Source organism: Symphalangus syndactylus, chromosome 8, assembly GCF_028878055.3.
Source record: "Symphalangus syndactylus isolate Jambi chromosome 8, NHGRI_mSymSyn1-v2.1_pri, whole genome shotgun sequence".
Lineage (NCBI taxonomy): Eukaryota > Metazoa > Chordata > Mammalia > Primates > Hylobatidae > Symphalangus > Symphalangus syndactylus.
This window is the reverse complement of record NC_072430.2, coordinates 91,615,369-91,639,082: the sequence shown is the minus strand read 5'-3', so window position 1 is coordinate 91,639,082 and position 23,714 is coordinate 91,615,369. Positions and strand designations below refer to the sequence as shown.

At 35.3% G+C, this 23,714-nt stretch overlaps 2 protein-coding genes across 2 annotated transcripts in view; one reads left to right on the top strand and one right to left on the bottom strand.

Moving 5' to 3' along the window:
- The window catches only part of TFPI (tissue factor pathway inhibitor), a 91,669-nt gene extending 78,798 nt beyond the window's left edge, over positions 1 to 12,871 (top strand). Inside the window, exons 7-8 of the mRNA XM_055289961.2 lie at positions 9,230 to 9,409; positions 10,119 to 12,871. Of these exons, the coding sequence (XP_055145936.1) occupies positions 9,230 to 9,409; positions 10,119 to 10,225 (287 nt within the window). The 3' untranslated portion in view covers positions 10,226 to 12,871. The remainder of the gene's footprint in view (positions 1 to 9,229; positions 9,410 to 10,118) is intronic.
- Positions 1 to 17,151, bottom strand: part of GULP1 (GULP PTB domain containing engulfment adaptor 1) — a 1,103,064-nt gene extending 1,085,913 nt beyond the window's left edge. The window contains exon 1 of the mRNA XM_063645626.1: positions 16,632 to 17,151. The gene's annotated coding sequence lies outside the window, so the exon portion shown is untranslated. The remainder of the gene's footprint in view (positions 1 to 16,631) is intronic.
- Positions 17,152 to 23,714: the final 6,563 nt, after the last annotated feature.

The window sequence follows — 23,714 nt, the reverse complement described above, 5'->3', positions numbered from 1 at the left end:
ACCAGTGCTTTGGGAGGCTGGGGTGGGAAGATAGCTTGAGCCCAGGAGTTCAAGACCAGTCTGGGTGACATGCAGAGACCCTCTCTCTAGAAAAAATTAAATAATTAGCCCAATATGGTGGCCTGTGATCGTAGACCCACTTATTTTGGAGGCTGATGTGGGAGGATTGCTTGAGTGAGGGAGGTTGAGGCTGCAGTGAGCTGTAATTGTGCCACTGCACTCCAGCCTGGGTGACGGCAAGACTCTCTCATAAATAAATAAATATTGTTGATCAGGAAAATTCCAACTCTGCCTCTTCTAGGGACACAGTGGAGTGGGGTTTCCAGTTTTTGATTATATCTAACACCATTACATGGATCTGAGTGACCAGTGCAGATATGATCACATGGATGCAAGCCTGGAACTTTGGTGTGGTTGTTTCTAGAATCAGTCCGTGTTGACCACGCCAACTCAATACTTGTTGCCTTCAAATGTTCAAGCTCTCTAAATACTGTTTGAATCAGCACTGTTGCACCAAGATTTGTTTCTAGCCTCCTTGTGTGATGACCTATTTTGATTAGAACTCTTTCTCCTGTTCAAACTTAAGAAACTTCAACTTCATGTTTGTAACTGTGGACTATGGTATATTTAGCATGTTCTGAACCTGAGCTTCAGAAAAGAGGGAATTTGGACATCAGTTCTAAGGGATAAGTTGTGACAATTTTCTTTTTGTCTGATAAAATTATTAAAATAGTTTTGCTAGATATTATTATTTTCTTAATTTTCTAGTTAGTTTTCAGAATGACATATCTTCGTGGTTGAGAGCATTGACGTTATAGAAAGAAAGATGTGGTTTTTAATTCCAGTTCTGCTATTTGCTGACTCAGTCTGTGGCCTTGAAAAAAGATCACAAAACTTCTCTCGGCTTCAGGTTCCTCATTTGTTATATGTGGCAAGAAATATCTCAAAACTTTTGTAAAACTGTAATGAGACAGAAAATTCTTAACCCAGTTGTTGAGCACACAATTAAAGCACAAAGTATTAATTTTTGAGGTTGTTTTCAATGATGATGATGACCTATTTTCATCCGAGGTTTATAGTCAAAAAATGAGTACTATTTGTATACATTTTATTGTTGATCATTTTTAATGAAGCTAAAGTCTGTAACCTTGATCTGACATATCTTCATTTAACAAATTTTATGCTAAGGTTCTTTGAAATAACATATATAGCACTTGCAAATTCAAACATAATTATAAAATACAAATTTTTTGTCTTTGGATCTTATAACTAATTGAAGGATGTATAGACCTATATTTTCAATTTTATCTTATGACCTAACTTACAGATCTGTGTACTTCCTAATTTCAGTTAATTTCAGCAAACATTGAGTGTCTCCTACATGGGAATAACTACCATAGGTACTGGGAGTATGAGAATAATAAAAGTGTAATTTTGTCCCTTATAGGTGTTTTTGTCAAATAGGGAAGAAGATAAATAAATAGGTGACTTCAATGCCTGTGCTACATGCTAAGACAGAGACCTGAACAAGGGTTATGGGAGAAAAAAGTCACAATAACATTTTACGTTCATTAAACAATGTCAAAATTAAAATATTCTATCTTCTCAAAACTTGAGCTCTATCTTCATCTTCCACTTCAAATTCATTTGCCTGGATGCTGGCTAACCCATGGACATAGTCTACAATTTCATCTTTATATTCAGATATTTTTCTAAGTAAAGCCACAATGAATAAAAGCCACCAACATTTACAAGAAATATAACTATTATAAGTAGAATGTATTCTATAATGTTTCATAACATATTAGACAAGTATTACATCTTCTGAATGTAGAAACACTAGAATTATTTCATCTCTAGCTCTCTACCTGCCCAAATTCAATCTGGTGCTTAATTTTAGCTACTCCCGTGGTAACTGCTTCGGTTGTGGTAATTTTACATTCTTTTCTATTGAAAATTACTGGATTCAACCTAAACATGCCTGGTTGAGTTTGCTTCATGTATTCAACAAGATCAGAACTTGTCTTTTCATTCTTCAATAATTTCAGTGGCTCTTTAATGTCTGCATTATAAAAATCTAAATATAAGAGTATTCAAGAATCTTCTTAATTTGACCTAAATGTAATTTTCCAGCCTTGTATCCCACTATACTCTTTTTTGTGTTATGTTCTCCAGATAGCCTGGAGGTTGCAAAGTACCCCCAAGCAAACCAGAAACATTCTGACCTTTGTGTTTTTTTTTTTTTAATTTTTTTTTTTTATTATACTTTAGGTTTTAGGGTACATGTGCACAATGTGCAGGTTTGTTACATATGTATCCATGTGCCACGTTGATTTCCTGCACCCATTAACTCGTCATTTAGCATTAGGTATATCTCCTAATGCTGTCCCTCCCCCCTCCCCCAACCCCACAACAGTCCCCGGAGTGTGATGTTCCCCTTCCTGTGTCCATGAGTTCTCATTGTTCAATTCCCACCTATGAGTGAGAACATGCAGTGTTTGGTTTTTTCCTTGCGATAGTTTACTGAGAATGATGTTTTCCAGTTTCATCCATGTCCCTACAAAGGATATGAACTCATCATTTTTTATGGCTGCATAGTATTCCATGGTGTATACGTGCCACATTTTCTTAATCCAGTCTATCGTTGTTGGACATTTGGGTTGGTTCACGGATCTAGAACTAGAAATACAATTTGACCCAGCCATCCCATTACTGGGTATATACCCAAAAGACTATAAATCATGCTGCTATAAAGACACATGCACACGTATGTTTATTGCGGCATTATTCACAATAGCAAAGAGTTGACCTTTGTGTTTTAACTTTCCTTCACCCATATGCTTCTCTGTATTCTCTGCTTACTAAAATCCCATTCTTCCTAAAAAGCTGATCAACAGACTAAATGTTCATTTTTTACTTTTACTAAAATTTTGTAGGGCTTAAAATTTTACATATATGTCATGAAGAAAGTTTTTCTAGTGCATTATAAGACATAATTATCTTAGAATAAAGTATACTCAATAGCTGTAATTTTACCATGGCTTTCTTTCTTTGTGGCTTTGGTTAGACAAATCCTTGAAGAAACATGACTTTATGAACTCTGTCCATGGATTAGGCAGTATCTAGGCAATGAAATCCAACCCAGAGAACATCTACGCAATTTATTTCCTTCCCTTTTAATATGTGGAGGGAGTTTCTGTTTGGGCAGGTTTTCACTCAGTCTATTCTTCAGGACCTTTCAATTTTAAGTTCACTGGCAACGCTCCTTCTATATTTTATCCTCAGGTAAGTGGCCCAGTGTACACATATGGGGGGAAAAAAGCTCCACAGTGCTTCTTTTTCCATTCCCTTCCCGGTTTTTTTTTCTTTATAGAATATCGCTTTCCACCAATTTAATACCACTTCTCGTGATTAATGAATAGAGATACATACTCTTTCCTTTTTATAGAGAGAGGGACAAGATTACCACACATTCCTACTCAGAAACAGATTCCAATCTCTAATCTCTAGCCTTTTGTCTATTACCTCGGGACACTGGACTCACTCTAACATATTTCTATCATATATCTTGAGCATTATAATTGCAAAGAATTTGAATAAAAAAGAAAATAAAAGAAGAAAAACTGGCCATATTCACATTACGCAGAAACAATCACTGTTGGCATTCTAGCATATTTCATTTACTATTTCCTTGTATTTTTTTTTAAACTTATCACAAAGTAAATAAAGTTCAAGACTGGAAGTAGCTGCTAGAGGAGCCCAAACAATATAGAATAAGCTCAGCATAAAAGTATCTTTTTGTAAAATTTAACCTAGCAAATGTCTAAGCTCCCTACCTAATAAAGCTATCTCTATAGTAATCATCCTCCCAACTGATTGCACGTCCTCTTAAATATTTGCCCAGTGGATACATATATAAATTCTATTCTCATTTACATGTGCTTGTATATTTATATGTAGGTATTTGTGTGTTGGTACAAAATATAAATTATTATATTTTATTGATTCTAACATGCAGGTTTTTCTACATTTTAACATGATTCTAATCATGATGAAACTTCTAACTGATAGTGTATAACAGTGTAATTATGTTTTTCTTTCTTTTTTTTTTTTTTCGAGATGGAGTCTTGTTCTGTTACCCAGGCTGAAGTGCAGTGGCTCAATCTCGGCTCACTTGCAACCTCCATCTCCAGAGTTCAAGTGATTCTCCTGCCTCAGCCTCCCTAGTAGCTGGGACCATAGGCATGCACCACCACGCCCAGCTAATTTTTGTATTCTTAGTAGAGACAGGGTTTCACCTAGTTGGTCAGGCTGGTCTCAAACTCCGGACCTCAGGTGATCCACTCACCTCGGCCTCCCAAAGTGCTGGGATTACAGGTGTGAGCCACCGCGCCTGGCCGTGTCTTTCTTTCTTCATGAGTAGTACATAAAATAATAGTGCATCTTCAAATTAAGGACGTTTAGATTTCATGTAAATGATATTTCATATAACATTTGGCAAGCTATAAGCAGTTTCTTGTCCCACATAGTACCCTTCTACTTTTGTTGGCATGGGGAAGAAAAAAAGTGTTGAACAGTAGATAAATTCATAGCAGTAAGGTCCATGTTTTGCTAAATGGTTTAGGCACTTTAAATGTCGTTGTAGGTATATAAATTTGTGAAATGTTTCAGTGGAAAATTCAGCAACATCTACCAAGTTATAAGTTGAATATAGATTTTGCATACTTCTAATTTTAGATGAACCTGAACCAGTGTACATGGGTATTCATGAGCCGTTGTCTGGTACTGAAAAAATAAATTATAATAATCTATATGTCCATGTAACTAAATATACTGTAGTCAACTCATAAAATGAAATACTGTACCTATATTAAAAAGAGTGAGGTCTATATAAAAATGTGGAGACACAGCCACAAAATATTATCAAGTATAGTAATAAATATAGAATATTATATGAATACATTTGAATATGCAAACAATTTGGAGATATGTAAACCGTTGGTAGTGGTTAAAGGGCAAGAATCAAATTATGGATAAATTTTGTTTTACATTTGTTATACTTTTGTATTATTTCAAAGTTTTACAAAGATAATTTGCAGTAAATAATTTATATTTCTCTTTACACAAAATATAGAAAAAAAACTTTAAAAAAGATTTGTTATTCAATTCCCTAAAAAGTCTTAGAAGAAAAAAATAAATGTACTTAACAAGTTGTAAGATATTTCACAAAACCTAGTTTGTTTAGTAAAACAAAAGCCTAAGTAGGCAAGCCAAATGAGAATCATAAAAAAGATACCACAGTAAAGATTCAAAGTGAATATATGATTCAAAGTTTACTGTATAAACCTCAAAGCAAATTTACATTAACAACTTTACCTGTAAAACTGAGTTTAGAGCACCATCTTATAGTTTAGCAGTCACATTAGATCATGATAGTTCCTGATTAAAAAAAAAAATGGATCTTGAATTCTGAAACCTATCAAAAACTCTGTAGACAGAAGGTACACAACTGGTTATTAATAGCAGAATCAAGACAGAATGCATTTGATTATTAAATTCCCTTTGGAAAAAGAACAAAAGTCAGGTTAGTGTCTTTTTTATTCTATCTTAACTTTCTGTGAATAATTATAATCTCAAATTAAAAAATCACATTTCACAAAACCTTTATATTTTCTTTCATTGTAGATGGCAAAGTCTGCATTTTGAACAGATGAGTGCTGATCTATATGTAGAATAAATTTGCTATTTGGAAACAATCAAGTTTTTCTCTTCAAGAAGTGAAAAAAATTCAAATGGAGCTAAAATGTTCTTAAGAAACCATTTGCTTCATTACTTTACTTTTACTGTGATTTATGATATAGTAACCCAATGATAGCCTTATTGCTCAGAGTTAAAATGATCTTAAGATAAATGAATTAGTTTACATATCAGGTAAAATTTATGTTCTGAAGAATAACAGCCTTATAATGATTCCTTAACTGACAATAATTTATTGCATCTTTAAAAACCTCTAAAAGTTAATTACACATAATACAATATCCTTAGTGATTAACTTCACATTTTAATGCACTATCGAAATATTGCCATTACTAGTGTTAGGAACCTCACTGTTGATCTGGGTCAAAACTCTGTTGTGTAGAATGATCTATGTAAGCAGTGGTTGAAATCAGGGCGGAGTAAGATAAACAACTGACATTGCATCAGTCATGGACAAGTAGGAGCAAGTATCTGATTATAGGTGCATCTGCATACCAAATCCCAGGCTGTCAGAAGCAGCATGCCAGACACCCTCTGATTCAGAAGTCATAAAGAGTGTCAGTAGAGGCAATCTGATGCCTTGGATAATTTAGTGAAATTTTCTCTGCTGGCATCTATGCTGGTCAGCTGTCTGTTTGCTCTCAAACCAATCCCCTGCTTTCACCCTGCCTCATGTGGTTTTATGGGGAACTTTCTCCTCTGGCTTCTGAAAGGATTTGGTAAATGGCAGGCCTTGTTGGATGACTGGATGGTCAAAGGAAGACTGAAGCTAATGTATGTCTCTCCACCACATCTGTGGTGTATCTTCCATGGTTTCAGCTTCAATGGAAAGGCCCAAATGGTTCTAGGATTCACCTGCTGTTCTTGGTCTATGATAACAGAGGCTCCTCTTCTCATACCTCCAATCTAGGGAATGTAGCCCCATGTGTACTAGGCTAGCTTTTTCCTATTTTGAAATAACCTTGATTTTATGATTGGGCCATGTTTACTATAGGTTGTATGTGGGAAAAGAGAAGGAGTTTGCACCCTGTCATCAGAAAATTTTTTCTGTTCTGGAATAAGGGGGCTTGATATCCGGCATTGCTATTTAGACGTAACAACTAACATTTGCAAAGAAGGATACAACTTACAACCACATTCACACATATTATCTGCAACTTACTATGGGCAGATATATCTTACATACAAAATGCTAAAGTGAAATTGATGTATAAGTCTTATATCATTTTATCATACACATCTATTTCGAAGTTACTGTGGGTGTTTAAACAGGAAAAAAAGGGATAGCAATTTCCTCTGTTTTCTCTTTTCTCAAATTAGGTTAATTGCATCTAGTGCATCTCTTTTGTTTCTGAACATAGGTGATAACTGGAAGCTCATGAGATCAAAGTGGTGGCAATTAATAATCATTTTATATTCTATACTGTGCAAGTATGATAATACACATCACGCACATTGGAAAAGTGTGTACAATAGTACAACCCAATTACAATATAACTCTCCTAGACTGCTAGAAAATTCCTCTAATATAAATGATTCTTAGTGACAGGAAATGTCAACATTTTCTAGAATGTCTAACACACATTCTCACCATTCAACTTTGATTTATGATGGCATATCATCATGTCAAAGGATACAAAATACAAGCATGTAGGATAAATAAGCCTAGAGATCTAATGTACAACATGAAGACGACAGTTAGTAAAACAGTATTGTGTTAGGGATTTTTGTTATATAAGTAGATTTTAGCTACCCTTGTCACACACACAAATATGTAACTGTGAGAAGATGGGTATGTTAATCTGCTTCACTATAGCAACTATTTTACTATCTATATATATCCCATAACATCATTTTGTTATGATGTTATGGGATATATGTGAGGAATATATACACAATAAAAATTATTTTAAAAATCATGCACTAGAATCCCCACATAGGAGAAGGTAAAACATAAAGGGCTACATGTGATTTAAAACGATGTTTTCATTTTACAAATCCTAGAAGGTCTTCTTAAAATCACTGCATATATACCTAGTCAAAGACCTAAGTAAAACTAAATACTCTTTATTTGATTATAGTTCTGATATCTTATTGATGTAGTTTGGCACCAAAATATCACCTGTCTCAAATTTCTTCTCATAAATTATTCTCACAGTATTCATTCCCTCTCATATTTCCCAGAATATTTTTTATTACCTGAGTTACTATATCAAGACACTCTAGTCCTTATTTAAATATCTAGAAGGCAGGAGGTGGTAAAAAATGTTTATATCAATTTGAGATTTTTTTTCATTTTTTCTCACTTTGTTTTATTTCTTTTCTTTTACAGTCTGTTCATTTGGGGTTTATTTGCCAAAAGACTGCTTCTTGCTTAAAGCACAATCTATTCGCCTTCATTAACTACTGGATTCCTCGAAGTTCTATTTTCTGCTAATATTGGACATTTAGCAAATCTTCCTCCTCTGTATTTGCTTGTATCACATCTCACCATTTGACAAAGCCATTAAAGTTTTCTTGTATTGATTCCCTGCCATACAACAACTTACCTGTAGTACTGGTTTATTAACATCAAGCAGTTTAGCTGTGCTACCGAAGAGTACTCGGTGCCCCTCACTGACAGTAGTTCCCAGAGAGCTAAAAACTAACATTCAGCTGAAACTAATTTTCTCTTTTGATTTAGCACTCTTTTGAGTGCTCCTTTTATTACCCTAATTGTATTTTTCTCTTCTGTTTTTGAAAACCATTGATTGATCCCATTGACAAACCAGCTTATCTGTCTGATCCAAATGAACGTTTCATTTCACTGGCTTTATCAATATTGCTTCCTTTGCAAAAACATTTAACTCATCTAGAACTAAGCTTCAAATATGAGAAAAAAAATGCTACCAAGACAAACATCTCATCTGGACTCACTCCTTGAAACTTAAAACTTGCTACACCTGAATTCCTCCACTTTAAACTGTGATTGTATTACGTCAGTCAGCATGTGTTTAGTCAAGAGAAGTAACTCTTCCTCAGCTTCAGTGTTTTTGTTACATCACAAATAAAAACTTTGCTCATTAGAATTTTTTAAAGCTAAATATTTGTGAACAAATGATATGTAAATGAATATATATGTGTGATATGTGTGTGTGTGTGTGTCTGTAAGAAATTTTCAGCAGTTACATTGTTGAACAGTGGTTTTTATTATGTACAAATAGTTTGTTCATATAAAGAGTAATCATAACACTTCTCTTTAGCAAATGAGATTTTTTAATTCATTGGAGAAAAATCTCAATATAGTGGACACAGGGTTTTGTTAAGCATTTTCCTAGAATTGAAATGCACGAATTTTATTAAATACCCCTTTATTCATTCAGATTACTGTTTTACATACACATGCAACAACATTAATCTATAAACAATATAAATATGAAAACCTGAAATCCACTATCACATATGGCTCACCATGTTTTCCTAATGTTTTTAGAATTTCACGGTCCCTCATGGTGTCTCACTCCAGCAGACAGAGGATTGTGTCGTGCCAATGAGAACAGATTCTACTACAATTCAGTCATTGGGAAATGCCGCCCATTTAAGTACAGTGGATGTGGGGGAAATGAAAACAATTTTACCTCCAAACAAGAATGTCTGAGGGCATGTAAAAAAGGTATGGAAGATACTCTTCCCATTAATTGACTAGTGTTTAAGATAGCAATTGAATTGAAATGATAATCTATTAAGATATGAAATTAATTACTTTATTATAAGAAAGTATAATCTAGCTAAGAAATGTCCTCTTCAATTACATTTAGATAATATTGCTAGATATGTAACTGTAATTTCTTTTAATGTCCTCATAGATAAAGAATCAATTTAAAACAAATTAAACATGTTACTCTTTTAATGTTCAAATACTAAGCATTCACTTTAAAAGACTATACCAAAATTGCTTTAAGCTTTCTTGTAATGCACAAAATTTTAACATATTTATTAATGTCTTCTGAATATAAAAGTAATGCATGTTTATAAAAGTCTAAGAAGAGTATAAAAATGCAAATAAAAACTACCTGTAATTTAATCAACCACATACAGCCACATTTCTACTATTTAAAAATAAAGCAAGCATGGATTTGTAACAGAAGAGGAACTAATAATAAAAATGAACGGCATGCTTATCCATTTTTATTAACTCATATATGCAAAGTAACATCCTTAAAAATAAATTGTTCTACACGAATACATGGACAAATTAAAGGCTTTTAAATCAATAATGTGTTTTGGATTTAAATATTAAAAGATACTTTGAGAAGATTTTAGATAAAATGTTTCATTGTGTTATTTTATCACACATTAATTTATTCCTCTTCCTCTTATAGGTTTCATCCAAAGAATATCAAAAGGAGGCCTAATTAAAACCAAAAGAAAAAGAAAGAAGCAGAGAGTGAAAATAGTATATGAAGAAATTTTTGTTAAAAATATGTGAATTTGTTATAGCAATATAACATTAATTCTACTAAATATTTTATATGAAATGTTTCACTATGATTTTCGATTTTTCTTCTATTAAAATGCTTTTAATTAATATGTTCATTAAATTTTCTATGCTTATTGTACTTGTTATCAACATATTTGTATCAGAGTTACTTTTCTAATCTTGTTAAATTGCTTATTCTAGGTCTGTAATTTATCAACTGGCTACTGGGAAATTACTTATTCTCTGGATCCTTCTGTATTTTCGTTTAACTACAAATTAGCATACTACCGGCTACATCAAATCAGTCCTTTGTTTCCATTTGGTGACCATCTGTTTGAGAACATGACCATGTAAATGATTATCTCCTTTATAGCCTGTAACCAGATTAAGGAATACAGCTCTTAAAAAATCAAGAACTTCCTGAGTTTCACATATAAAATGGTGACAAACACCTGCTTCTGATAAAGTTTATTCAATTGTGTATTTGAAAAGACTGGTAATAACAGAATTCTATTATGTGCTTCCCTCCTTAGACATGGTTTCTCTCCTTTTGTACTAACCAGTACTTCCATCTATATTGAGCTAAACTGTCTTTGAACAGTCAACTCTGCATCATGTGCCTGCCTGATTTGGATTGGTTTCACTTTTTTTGTTTGTTTGTTTGACCATAGCCCATTCTATCAGTCAAAATGATTGAATAATTGTGTGTTAAATACAACTCATGATAAGGAGAAACTTTATGGAAACAAGAAGTTTTATGGCAAGCGAAAGGAAATTATTTCTATGTACTTCCTAATACTATGCTTCCCAATATTTTCTCTTACTAAAAATAACAAAAATATTTAAACCTTCTGAAATCTATTCAGTTATCATTAGGATTTGCACACAATGCAACTAATAATTCATGCTTTGAAAAGTAGGTTATTTCTGTTGAAGAGAAAATTATCAGCAAGGAAGAGTCTACTAGAAAATTCATGGGCTAGTCACTCTTGGGGATTGAATATTTCGCTGGAGTTAATTCACTCTATATCCAGACCTATATCTTTCATTTATTGCTGAGCCACGTGCAGTCCGGCACTTCAACAACCTCAACAGCCTCCAAGACATGTCAGTTTCTGTAGTGTTCACCTCAAATTTGACACTGGAACTGGAACTGATTTAGAAACAAACACTTCATTCATTTGGTATAGCTTCATGACTTCTCCCTAACAATGATAGTATAATTCTGCCTGTTCTTCAGGATTGAAATTTTGAACTCAATTTAGATTTCTTGTTTTCCCTCATATACCACATCTAAACAGTCTCTAAATCCTTACGCTTTTTTTCAAAAAAATTCACCCAATCCCTAGGCTTTTTACTTTTTTCTTTTTCTTTTCTTTTTTCTTCTTTTTTTTTTTCATTTTGTTTTGTTTTGTTATGTTTTTTTAGACAGGGTCCCACTCTGTCACCCAGGCTGGAGTGCAGTGGTGCAATCACAGGTCACTGAAATCTCCCACCTAGCTGGGACTACAGGTGCAGGCCACCACATCAGCTAATTTATGTAATTTTTTTAGAGACGAGTTTCACCACATTACCCAGGCTTGTCTTGAACACCTGGGCTCAAGCAATCTTTCAGCCCCAGCCTCCCAAAGTGCTGGGATTACAGGTGCAAACCACAATGCCCCCATTTTTACTCTTTACTGCATCCTTCCCATCAGTATTAATTCCGCAGAAATTTAGTACATTCCTCCACCATTTCAAAATGCTCCCAGAACTCACACTAGTTGGTACTTAACTACAACCTTCAACCTCACCATTTAATTTTGATGTATATTTTTGGGTTTACCTACAGTACTTTCTTTCATGACTACTTTGATTTAGTTAAGAATGCTCACTGTACCCTGAATGTTAATTACTCAGCTAATTCACACTGATTTCCTGTTTAAAATTAAGATCCCTTCCGGGCCATTCATGTGAAGTCAGGGTACAGCTGATGCCAGCTACAGAATCACTATGTTTCAATATGGAATATGAAAAGTTCTAACATATAATTACAAATCATTTTCTACTGTGGTATACAAATTTTATCATTACAAAATAATATCAGCTTTTTTCACTTAAGGAAAATATTACATCTTGATTCAAATGTTCAGTGCATAAATAATTGCCTTAAATTAAGTCTTTGCTGTGGAATTTGAGAGTTTTGGAAATCAAAGGCCCTTGTGAAACATTTCCTGTTGCCATTTATTTATAGATAGCAATAGCTTCAAATAAGTGGGAAGTCTACTTATGTGAAGTGGTAAATAGTCACTAAGATTGTATAAATAGCGCATAGATGAGCTGCCTAATTGTTTTCTCCAACAATAACCACTGGTCCATTGGTTCACTACTTACTCAAGAAAGACATATACTGAGATGGCTTGAAATGTTTAATGCATGTGAACGTTATTTTTACCGTGTTTTGGAAGAAGATCTTGATGTTATTGTCTTCATTTTCCACAATCAAATGCATCTAACTGTGAATTGTATATGGAATTACATTATTCGGCATATACATATATGTACCTGCTTTGTTCATTCTCTGTATTCAAAATTAACAGATCATGCTGAAAACCACTCAAACGATTATATTTTTTACATTATAAGAAGTAAAATATATTATTCTGAATAATGAAACCTGGCTGTTGGACTCGTAAAGATTTTAGTACATATAAAAGAATTCAATGCTCATTAGTTATCATAAAGGTACAAAATCTTAAGACCAAAAATAATTGTTTCCACACTCTGGTTTTATTTCCTTAAATTGGAATTGTTAATAGCTGCCTTTTAATTACAAATACACATCCATATATTATAATTTATTTGTTAAACAAATTAGTACACTATGTCCTAACAATCTATACATTTTAAATTTACTCTGCTACATACATATTTTCATCACTCATTTCATATACAACTGTACAAATATAGACATGTTTATTTAAATATATGTTATATAACTATATATTACATAACTTCCTATCCTGACTATTGTATTTGGCCTAGCCCATCTCTATACCAGAAGAAAAAAAATCATGACACTAAACTAGCTAACTATTTAGGCCATTTGTTGATTCTTTCATCAGCGGCTCCTGCTCTTATCTGGTTTTTAGCAAATTAGCATTTTTATTTAGTGTTTCCAATTTTTGACTTTAAGTGCTTTCTCAGGGACTTTGGCTGGCATGTACTTTAATCACTTTCCCCACATTTTGCTAGGTAGAACAGAAAACATTTTGCTTTTGTTGGTCCTGCAGGTCCAGTTTCTGAACTACTTTCAACCACATAGCTAGTTTCTTGGTTAGAATTACTCAGAGTACTTATAAGAGATTTAGATAGTAGGTGCATGGTAATTTATTGTACCAGGAAAAGTGAGAGAGAGAGAGAGAGACTTTAACCTTATAATAAATAAAATGGAGCATTAGGACAATGAATATTATTTCCTCATCAATTTAGCCACAGATTATAAAATTTCTAGCCCAATCAGTTTGAAATAAAACAGAGATATATCTGAATCACAAAACTGAAAAGACCAGAGGAACTTGACTTTAGTATAGACAGATTCAGGGTCGCATATTAGGTCAATAAAACTCAGTCTATCTTTGGCTCATGATTCTGCTGCTCAATATATTTCGCCTTTATTTTCTAGTTGCACAAGGTTTCAATAGACTTTCAGAATTTAAGGTCCACATCTTTTCAGGGTAAAGTCTTCTAAAATTTTTTGGATTCTCCTACCTCAAAAGAATTGAGTTAAAGTCCTGGCTTCACGCTCATTGACCCAAATGTCTTAGGTCACCCTTGAACCTAACATCATGTTTAGAGAAATATGACTGTCTGGTTGACCATGTTGATTCACAAGTCCACTCCTAAATATCTTTCTCGTGTAAACACTATCTGAAACTTGTAATCTGACTAGCAGGGCTGGGACTAGAGTGAGGCAAGTGAGGTAATCTCTTCAGGCACAACATTTAAGAGAATATTAAAAAATCTCAGTTACCAAGATAAATAATATGGTATTGCAATATGTTTAAAAAATTAAAATTATAGCAAACATCCATGATAAATAAAATATCAGAATTTAAAAAGACAGGATCAATAACCAAGTCAAATTGGAATCTAAGGCAAAAGGAAAAACTAGTAATACTAATAATTTTTAGTAAATGTAAAATATTTCAAATTTAATTATTTAATATAATAAAAATAGTAACATGTATAAGCTAAATTATTATTATCAATAGAGAAAGAAAAATCATCTAATGAAAGTTAATGCTTGTTTCATGATTAAAACTTTTAGCAAACTAAAAAAGATACCTGATAATATGAGGATGGATATCAACCAAAAACATAAAATAACATGATGCTAAGTGTTAAAATTTTAAGAACATTTCCACTAAAGTCCACTACCTGTGCTATGCAACATAGTCAAGCAATCTTAATTTATAACTAATGCAAAAAGGCAAGGAACAGAAATTAGATATAAATATTACATTATATTTGAGTTATATAATATGCTTATCATAATTGAAAACTCAAGATAACTTGAAGCATAACAATTAGAAATAAATAATACTGGAGTTTAGCAAGATTGCTATATGAAAGTTCAACATATGAAATTGAAACGGGAAAAGTTCCCTTGTCCAGATGAGGGCATGTGATGGGGGAGGGGCTTGCTTCTTTAGTGCCCGGCTGCTCAAACCTCTAGCGGAGCATGCAGACAAACAGGCCATGGGGCTCCAACCCCATGGTAGTGACTAGGGGTGGATGTTTACAGCTCCTGAAGCCCCAGTGGGCGAGTGTTACAGGATGCTCTTTTAGTTTTGCCGTCTGTAGGCTTCTGTTAACCAGCTCATAGACCCCCTTACTTATCACAAGGACGGAGGGATTTCTATATCCCAGGGTTTCTTGCCTTGGTGTACCGGAAGAATCAGATCACGCATGGGCTTGGAGAATGAGTCCAAGGTTTTACCGAGTAGAAGTGAGAGGTGACAGCGTGCTGGCAGTCCTCACAGCCCTGGCTCGCTCTCGACACCTCCTCTGCCTGAGCTCCCACTTTGGTGGCACTTGAGGAGCCCTTCAGCCCACAGCTGCACTGTGGGAGCCCCTTTCTGGACTGGCCAAGGCAGGAGCCAGCTCCCTCAGCTTGCAGGCAGGTGTGGAGGGAGAGGCGTGAGCAAGAACCGGGGCTGCCTGTGGAGTTTGGGGGCCAGCTGGAGTTCCGGGTGGGCGTGGGCTTGGCGGGCCCTGCACTCGGAGCAACTGGCCGGCCCTGCCAGCCCTGGGCAATGAGGGGCTTGGCACCCGGGCCAGTGGCTGCGAAGGGTGTACTGGGTCCCCCAGCAGTGCCAGCCCACCGGCGCTGCGCTCAATTTCTCACCGGGCCTTAGCTGCCTTCCCACGGGGCAGGGCTCGGGACCTGCAGCCCGCCATGCCTGAGCCTCCCACCCCCTCCATGGGCTCCTGTGCGGCCGGAGCCTCCCTGGCGAGCACACCCCCTGTTCCACGGCGCCCAGTCCCATCAACCACTCAAGGGCTGAGGAGTGCGAGCACACGGCACGGGACTGACAGACAGCTCCGCCTGCGGCCCCGGTGCGGGATCCACTGGGTGGGGCCAGCTGGGCTCCTGAGCCTGGTGGAGACGTGGAGAACCTTTATGTCTAGCTCAGGGATCGTAAACACACCAATCAGCACCCTGTGTCTAGCTCGAGGTTTGTGGATGCACCAATCCACACTTTGTGTCTGGCTGCTCTGGTGGGGCCTTGGAGAACCTTTGTGTCCATACTCTGTATCTAACTGATCTGATGGGGATGTGGAGAACTTTTATGTCTAGCTCAGGGATGGTAAACGCACCAATCAGCGCCCTGTCAAAACAGACCACTGGACTCTACCAATCAGCAGGACGTGGGTGGGGCCAGATAAGAGAATAAAAGCAGGCTGCCCTAGCCAGCAGCGGCAACCTGCTCGGGTCCCCTTCCACACTGTGGAAGCTTTGTTCTTTCACTCTGCAATAAATCTTGCTACTGCTCACTCTTTGGGTCCACACTGCTTTTATGAGCTGTGACACTCACCGCGAAGGTCTGCAGCTTCACTCCTGAAGCCAGCGAGACCACGAGCCCACCAGGAGGAACAAACAACTCCAGACGTGCCGCTTTAAGAGATGTAACACTCACTGCGAAGGTCTGCAGCTTCACTCCTGAAGCCAGCGAGACCATGAGCCCACCGGGAGGAACGAACAACTCCAGACGTGCTGCCTTAAGAGCTGTAACACTCACTGCGAAGGTCTGCAGCTTCACTCCTGAGCCAGCGAGACCACAAACCCACCAGAAGGAAGAAACTCCGAACACATCCGAACATCAGAACGAACAAACTCTGGACACGCCACCTTTAGAACTGTAACACTCACCGTGAGGGTCCGCGGCTTCATTCTTGAAGTCAGTGAGACCAAGAACCCACCAATTCCGGACACAGAAGTAGTTCTCAGCAGATGGGGGAGCCAGACGGGAAATGGACCAGGGGTCCCTCTGCTTAGCGGCCCGTGCTCTCCTCTTCCTGATCTCGCCAAACTCCACATCGTTCCTCCAGTCAATGGCCTGCTGTCCTGCCAGTGTCTGTCATCTGCTCTTCCGCTGGCATGCTCCCCTTGACATCCTGTGGATGTCCAGCTGCTTGTGTCTTCTTCCGCTGATCCCCTCCTCTGGACGTCCAGACGCTTGTGTATCTGCCTGCTAGGGTCTCAGCTTTTATAGGCCCAGGATCGGGGCGTGGTGGGCCAGGGTGGTTTTGGAAAATGCAGCATTTGGGCACAAAGGCAGGAGTGCCTGTCCTCACCTAGGTTCGTGGGCACAAGCCGGAGGGTGAAGCCCTAGCCAGGGACAGGCCTTGCTCTACCCAGCACTTCCCTGTCCCTGGTTCCGTATCATTTAAAGGGACCATGCTCTTCCCTTCCCAGCACTCCTGTATCAAAATCAATAGCATTTCTGTACGCTAGGAAAAATGTACTAGCCACAATAGAACAGAAACCCTAATGTGCCCAACAGTAAATCCCACAAAAGATGATTTTAAAAACTTTTAGATAAAAAATCTTGTATTGGAAATTCAAATATGTTATTGAAATACATAAATGGAGCTAAATATTTTCCTGTTTATTGTAACTTCTATAATTAGTATTCACAGAGAAATCAGCCAATGATAACACTAGGTTGTAAGAAAGAAACTCTTGGTAATTGAAATAAACGGTTTTTTAAAATCAAGAAATAGAAGATAAAGTTAAAAAAATTTCTAAGCTTTGGAAAGAAGAAGTCATAAGGATGGAAAAGAAGATAGAAAAGATAAAATTTCGCAATTGGTTCAGGTGCCCTACCTTGAAGTGTCAAAAGGATCTGGAAAATAGCAGAGATAAATAGAGGGGAGAGACATCTTACAGAATAAGAATAACAGAGATTCCCTTCACTGAAATGGTGTGTTGTACCCAACAAAGGGTAACCACCTGACATACCCCCTCTGCACACACATGAAATTTCAATTCTAGTAACGAAGAGAAAAGTCCTAAGGACAGGAGACTGTGGAGGGATAAGTCACATACAAAGCAATAGAAATAAAAAGGAATTGTACATTTCAATGACAGTAATGGAAGGAAGCCACAAGATAGTTGGATGTAGAAGTCTGAGGGATGGCGAATGTCTATTTACTTGCTAGAAGTCTGTTTCTACTAACTGATCTTTCAATTATGTGTGTGTAGTGCTTTGCTGAAAGATGGGAAAGAGGCTTTGGGAAAAAGTTTTAGAATATAAACTAAGAGATACTGTTTCTAGTACCAATACTACCCTAGTGGATGAATTTTTTTGACCATCTAATTTCTCTGGCCCCATATTTACTTATATTTAGAATGAGTGTTTTGGACTAGACTGGCTATATAAACAAGTTTTTTTGGTTTGGGTAATTTTAAGATTTTATGGCAATACTCTCTATTTAAAAGTATCTAATACCAACATATGTTAAGCCAAAAAAAAATGGAGAGATGTTCTGTGATTAAAAAATGGAGAGATGTTCTGTGATTAAAAAATAAAAATCAACATTGGCCGGATTCTACTGTTAGCAATATCTATAACCCCCCCTAGATATACAGTAGTCTTCTATATTCTTCAGAAATAGCCTATGCTGATGGAGCTTGACATCTTCAAACTGACTATACCTACAATTTCCTTTTCCAGTGCCTGATTAATTCCCAAACATCGAAAGATTTTATGAGAAGCTTCCAAGTAATTACCTTACAGTAGGTCCCACATACTGTGGGATTTTCTGAATGCCTTAATAATGGGTTTTATAATCAAAAAACATTTTCTGAATCCATTAACTTTTCTTTCTCAATATTATGTATATCGTAGGGAAAATAATATATGTGGATCTGATTTATACTAACTCATCAAAGCGTTTCAACCTCATGAGAAGTTTTGAAATAATTTTTAGACGGTTTTTGTCTCTTAAGTATTCTAAAAAGCAAGCCAAATTTAATTAAGAATAATTAACTAGAATTAGATTTTTCTAGTACCAAAATGTTTTATCTCAATCAACAATTTATTCTAAGTTTTAGACAAATCCTAATTGTAGCCAAAATCAACTCATTCCTGTCAACATTGTTGATGATTTGCTATTCTTTTTCATTATAAGATAAAATCAGCCAACTCAATTATGAACTTGAATTTCTTTAGGGACTTAATCCATATTTAATCTGTATTTGCACAAGATGCACAATTCTAATTTATTGAACTCTTTTTCTAAGCTGCAGGTGCTCTCAAATTAGAAGCCAGAGGAAACTGCTACTTCCTTCTTGTTAGTCAGTTTTTGGAATCAGAAAGCAAGAACTTTGACTTTCCAACAGTGTTTTTTTTTTTTTTTTTTTTAAACATATTCCCCACTCTCAACAGAATGTTTCACAAAATTTGTAAATCACTCTAGGGAAATTTCCAGAGTTTCAAGATGTGAACAGCTGTGAGCTACCTAAGTGATCTATCTTGCCAAGAAATTGTTACTCCAGAGACAACGAAATAAACAATTATCATTTTTTATTGAAAGTTTCTGCCACTGTTCAATGAGAAAGTATTTAAAATTCTAAAGCTAATGACTGTATATGTTAGGAAACTTTTTATTTATCTCTTTACATATTCTTTATTAACTATTTTCTTTCTTCACAAGCTACACACACACACACACACACACACACACAGTCATTTAATTAGGGAGAAAATATTTAAAACCACTGCATTCCACAGTTTCTGTCATCTCCACTGGTTGTTAATAAACTGGCAGATGCACATGAAGACTATTTTATGACTATAGTGGGAGAAAAATCAAATACCAAATCAAATATGATGATAAAGGACACAGGGTTTGAATTCAAATCAACTTAGATTTGAATTCAATAGGCCTTCATATGAATCCTCTTGCTTTGTCTATAAAACGATTGTGAGGGTAAATGAGAGCATACATACAAGAGGGCTTAGTACAGTACTACATAGTAAAGATTCAATAAAATGGTAGCATTTGGTATATACAATTTACTGACTGTTTAATATTTCAGTGTTTTAGAATACAGTCTCTGAGCTATAATAACAGTTATTCAAATAAGCTAGGCAATTACAAGTCAAAGTAGAATATTTGAGGTAAATTTTGTCTGCTAAGGTAATTCTATAAAATGAGAAATGAACATAAATATGATGTAGTTGTACTGTTAACAGGATCAGTTAAGGGACAGGTAAAAAATATGCATTAGATAACTTTTAATTTTTTAAAAAAATTTTTTGATGTAATTGTCTAAGAAGTGCTAATAGATTTTTAGTATGAAAGTTTTTCTAACATGGGTTTTAAAAGGGCAAAAATCAGTAAATTGTTCCTTTTATTTACAAATTTATATAAACTCATCTTAAAATATTTGCATATGTCTTATTTTCCTGAGAAGTTTTAAAAATTTAAAAAATGATCATCATTATTGTTTGTGTCATCCTAAATATTCAGAACCTACGTCATTATTCATACGTGAATAATAATGGAAATTTATGATCTGAATAGACATCAGAATTCAAAATAGAAAAATGACCAAGTTAGTTGTTAATGTTTTAATGTGAACTTGCTGAAAACTGTTATGTTTTTCTATTTTGCTAATGTTCACAATTTTCTTTTTCTCAATGTGGAATTATCTAACTGAAGACCCAATAACCCATATAATTTGGCATATAATTTATATAATTATCTTCCAAAAATATGTGAAATAGTTTAACAAATTAGATATTTTTCAAATAATGAAAAATTGGTGGTAACATGTTGTAAAGAAGGAAGACACGTTCAATAACGAAACACCTAGAGTGTCAAGTTTCAGTCTTACCAATTTCCAGTTGAGTAAACTACTAAGATTCCGTTCCCTCACCTAAAAAGTGGGAATAAAATCTCCACAGAATTAAATAAAGAAAATATCTAAAAAGCATGTTTTTGGAAACAGTCCTGGTTTTCAACAATGCTACTTTTCTGTCCCAACTTTCTCTAAAATAAAGCAGAGACCCATCAGTATTACTAGATATTAAATACTTGAAAATATTTTCATGAGCTGCATTTCAGTCAATGATGAACCACACATGTGACAGTGATCCCATAAGTTTATAATGGAGCTAAAAAATTCCTATTCCCTAATGATTTCCTAGCTGTTGTAATGTCATAGCACAACAGATTACTCCTGTGTTTGTGGTGAAGCTGATGAAACCTACTGTGCTGCCAGTCATATAAAGGAATAGTACACACAATTTTGTGCAGTACACAATACTTGATAATGATAATAAAATTAAGTTATGGGTTTATTTATTTTACTATACATTTTACTATTATTGTATTTAATTTTTACTTATTCAATTTGGAGTTTTTTTGAGACAGAGTCTTACTCTGTTTCCCAGGCTGTAGTGCAGTGGTACAATCATGACTCACTGCAGCCTTGAACTCCTGGGCTCAAGCAATCTCCCACTTCAGCCTTCCGAGTAGCTGGGACTACAGATGTGCACCATCAATTTAAAAAAAATTTTTTTTTTGAAGAGACAGAGTCCCACTATTGTCTTGAACTCCAGGCCTCAAGCAACCCTCCTGCCTCAGTCTCGCAAAGTGCTAGGATTATAGGGGTAAGTCACTAAATCCCCCCTTATTATTATTTTAGAGTGTCTTCCTTCTACTTATTAAAAAATAAGTTAACTGTAAAACATCCTCAGGCTGTTCAGAAGAAGGACAATCCAGAAGAAGGCATTGTTTATCATCAGAGATGACAGCTCCATGCATATTATTGCCCCTGAAGACCTTCCAGTAGGACAGGATGTGAGGATAGAAGACAGAGATACTGATGATACTGACCATGTGTAGGCCTAGGCTAATGCATGTGTTTGTGTTTCCTTTCTTAACAAAAACTTTAAAAAGTAAAAACAAATAAATTTTAAAAACAGAAAAAAGCTTATGGAGAAAAAATATTTTGTATAGCTGTACAACGTGTTTGTGTTTTGCTAAGTTTGTGTTTTGCTAGGTTGTGTTAAGCTAACTGTTATTACAAAAGAGCTCAAAAAATTTAAATTAAAACTTTTAAAATCAAATTTGATTTTTTATAAATTAAAAAGTTTATTGAGTAAAAGACACAATAAGCTAACGTTAGCTTATTGTTTCAAAATACATATATATATATATTTTTTACAAATTTATTGTAGCCTAAGAGAACACTGTTCATAAAGTCTACAGTAGTATGAAGCAATGTCCTAGGCCTTCACATTCACTCTCCACTCACTCAGAGCAGCTTCTAGTCCTGCAAGCTCCATTTGTGATAAGTGCCCTATACAATATTCAGTACAGCGACATGCTGTACGGGTTTGTAGCCCAGAAGCAATAGGCTACACCATATAGCCTATGAGTGTAGTAGACTATGCCATCTAGGTTTGTGTAAGTACACACTATGAGGTTCACACAATGATGAACCCACCTAACAACCCATTTCTCAAAATATGTCCCGATTATTAAGTGACATATGATTGTAGAATAGTTGACATAATCCAAAATCAAATTTGTTTTTATGCTTCCTTACAATTAATCCAAAAAAGAGAGTCTTTTAATTGTAGCATTTTTATTTTCTGAATCTAAAAATGCCATGAGAAATGAATTTTAAGAATATCATATATAAGGGACTGTGATTAAAACTAAGGATATTAACTTCAACTAATACTTTGTAGAAAGTCATAAAAAATTTCTAGAAAAAGTTTTTGTACTTTTCTCCTGACCCAAACCTCATCCAGACCCACCAGAACGTTCCTAAAACATGCTTTGGATTATATGACCCCTTGCACATGGAGTAAAATACAAATTCCTTACCCCAATCAACATGGCCCTACATTCTGTGTCCTCATGTATGCCTATGTGTCTCTCTTCTTGTTCACTGGTCTCCAAGCTCTAGGAGCAACCCAAGTATAGCACTTGAGCAAGTTTTGTCTACCTGCAACAACCGTTGTAGTAGACTCTGTTTTGATGCCTCTTCCACATATTTAAAAAATTGTTATATAATAGTCACACATTTTATGGGGTACATATGGTCTTTTGTTAGGTGCACAGAATGTGTAACAATCAAGTCAGGGTATTTAAAGTATCTACCACCTGAGTACTTACCATTTTCCTATATTGGGAACATTTCAAGTCCTCTCTTCTAGGCATTTAAAAATATATGATACATTGTTGTTAACTCTAGTCACTCTACTTTGCCCTTGAACACTGGAACCTATTCCTTGTATTTAAGTGTATGTTTGCAACCATTACCCAATCTTTTTTTTTTATCCCCCACCCACCCTTCCCAGACTCTGGTAACTATTATTCTAGTCTCTATCACCAGGAGATCAAATTTTTAACCTTTCACATATGAGAGAGAACAGGCAATATTTGACTTCTTGTGCCTGGCTTATTTTACTTAACATAATGATTTCCAGTTCTATTCATGTTGTTACAAGTGACAAGATTTCATTCTTTTTATGGCCAAGTAGTATTCCATTGTGTAGGTAAACCAAATTTTCTTTATCTAGTCATCCATTGGTGGACACTTATGATGATTAAGTATCTTGGCTATTATGAATAGTGCTGCAATAAACATAGGGTGCAGGTATCTCTTTGATATACTGATTTCCTTTCCTGTGAATACTGTGGGATTGCTGGATCATATAGTAGTTCTGTTTTTAAGTTTTTAAATAAATCTCCATACTGTTTTTTATCATGGCTATGCTAATTTACATTCCCACTGACAATATATAAGCTCTTTTTTTCGGCACATCCTCACCGACATCTATTGTGTTTTGTCTTTTTAATAGTAACCATTCTAACTGGAGTAAGATGATATCCCATTGTGGTTTTGATTTTCATTTCCCTGATAATCCGTGATAATAAGCATTTTAAAAATATATCTGTTGACTATTTGTATGTCATCTATTGAAAA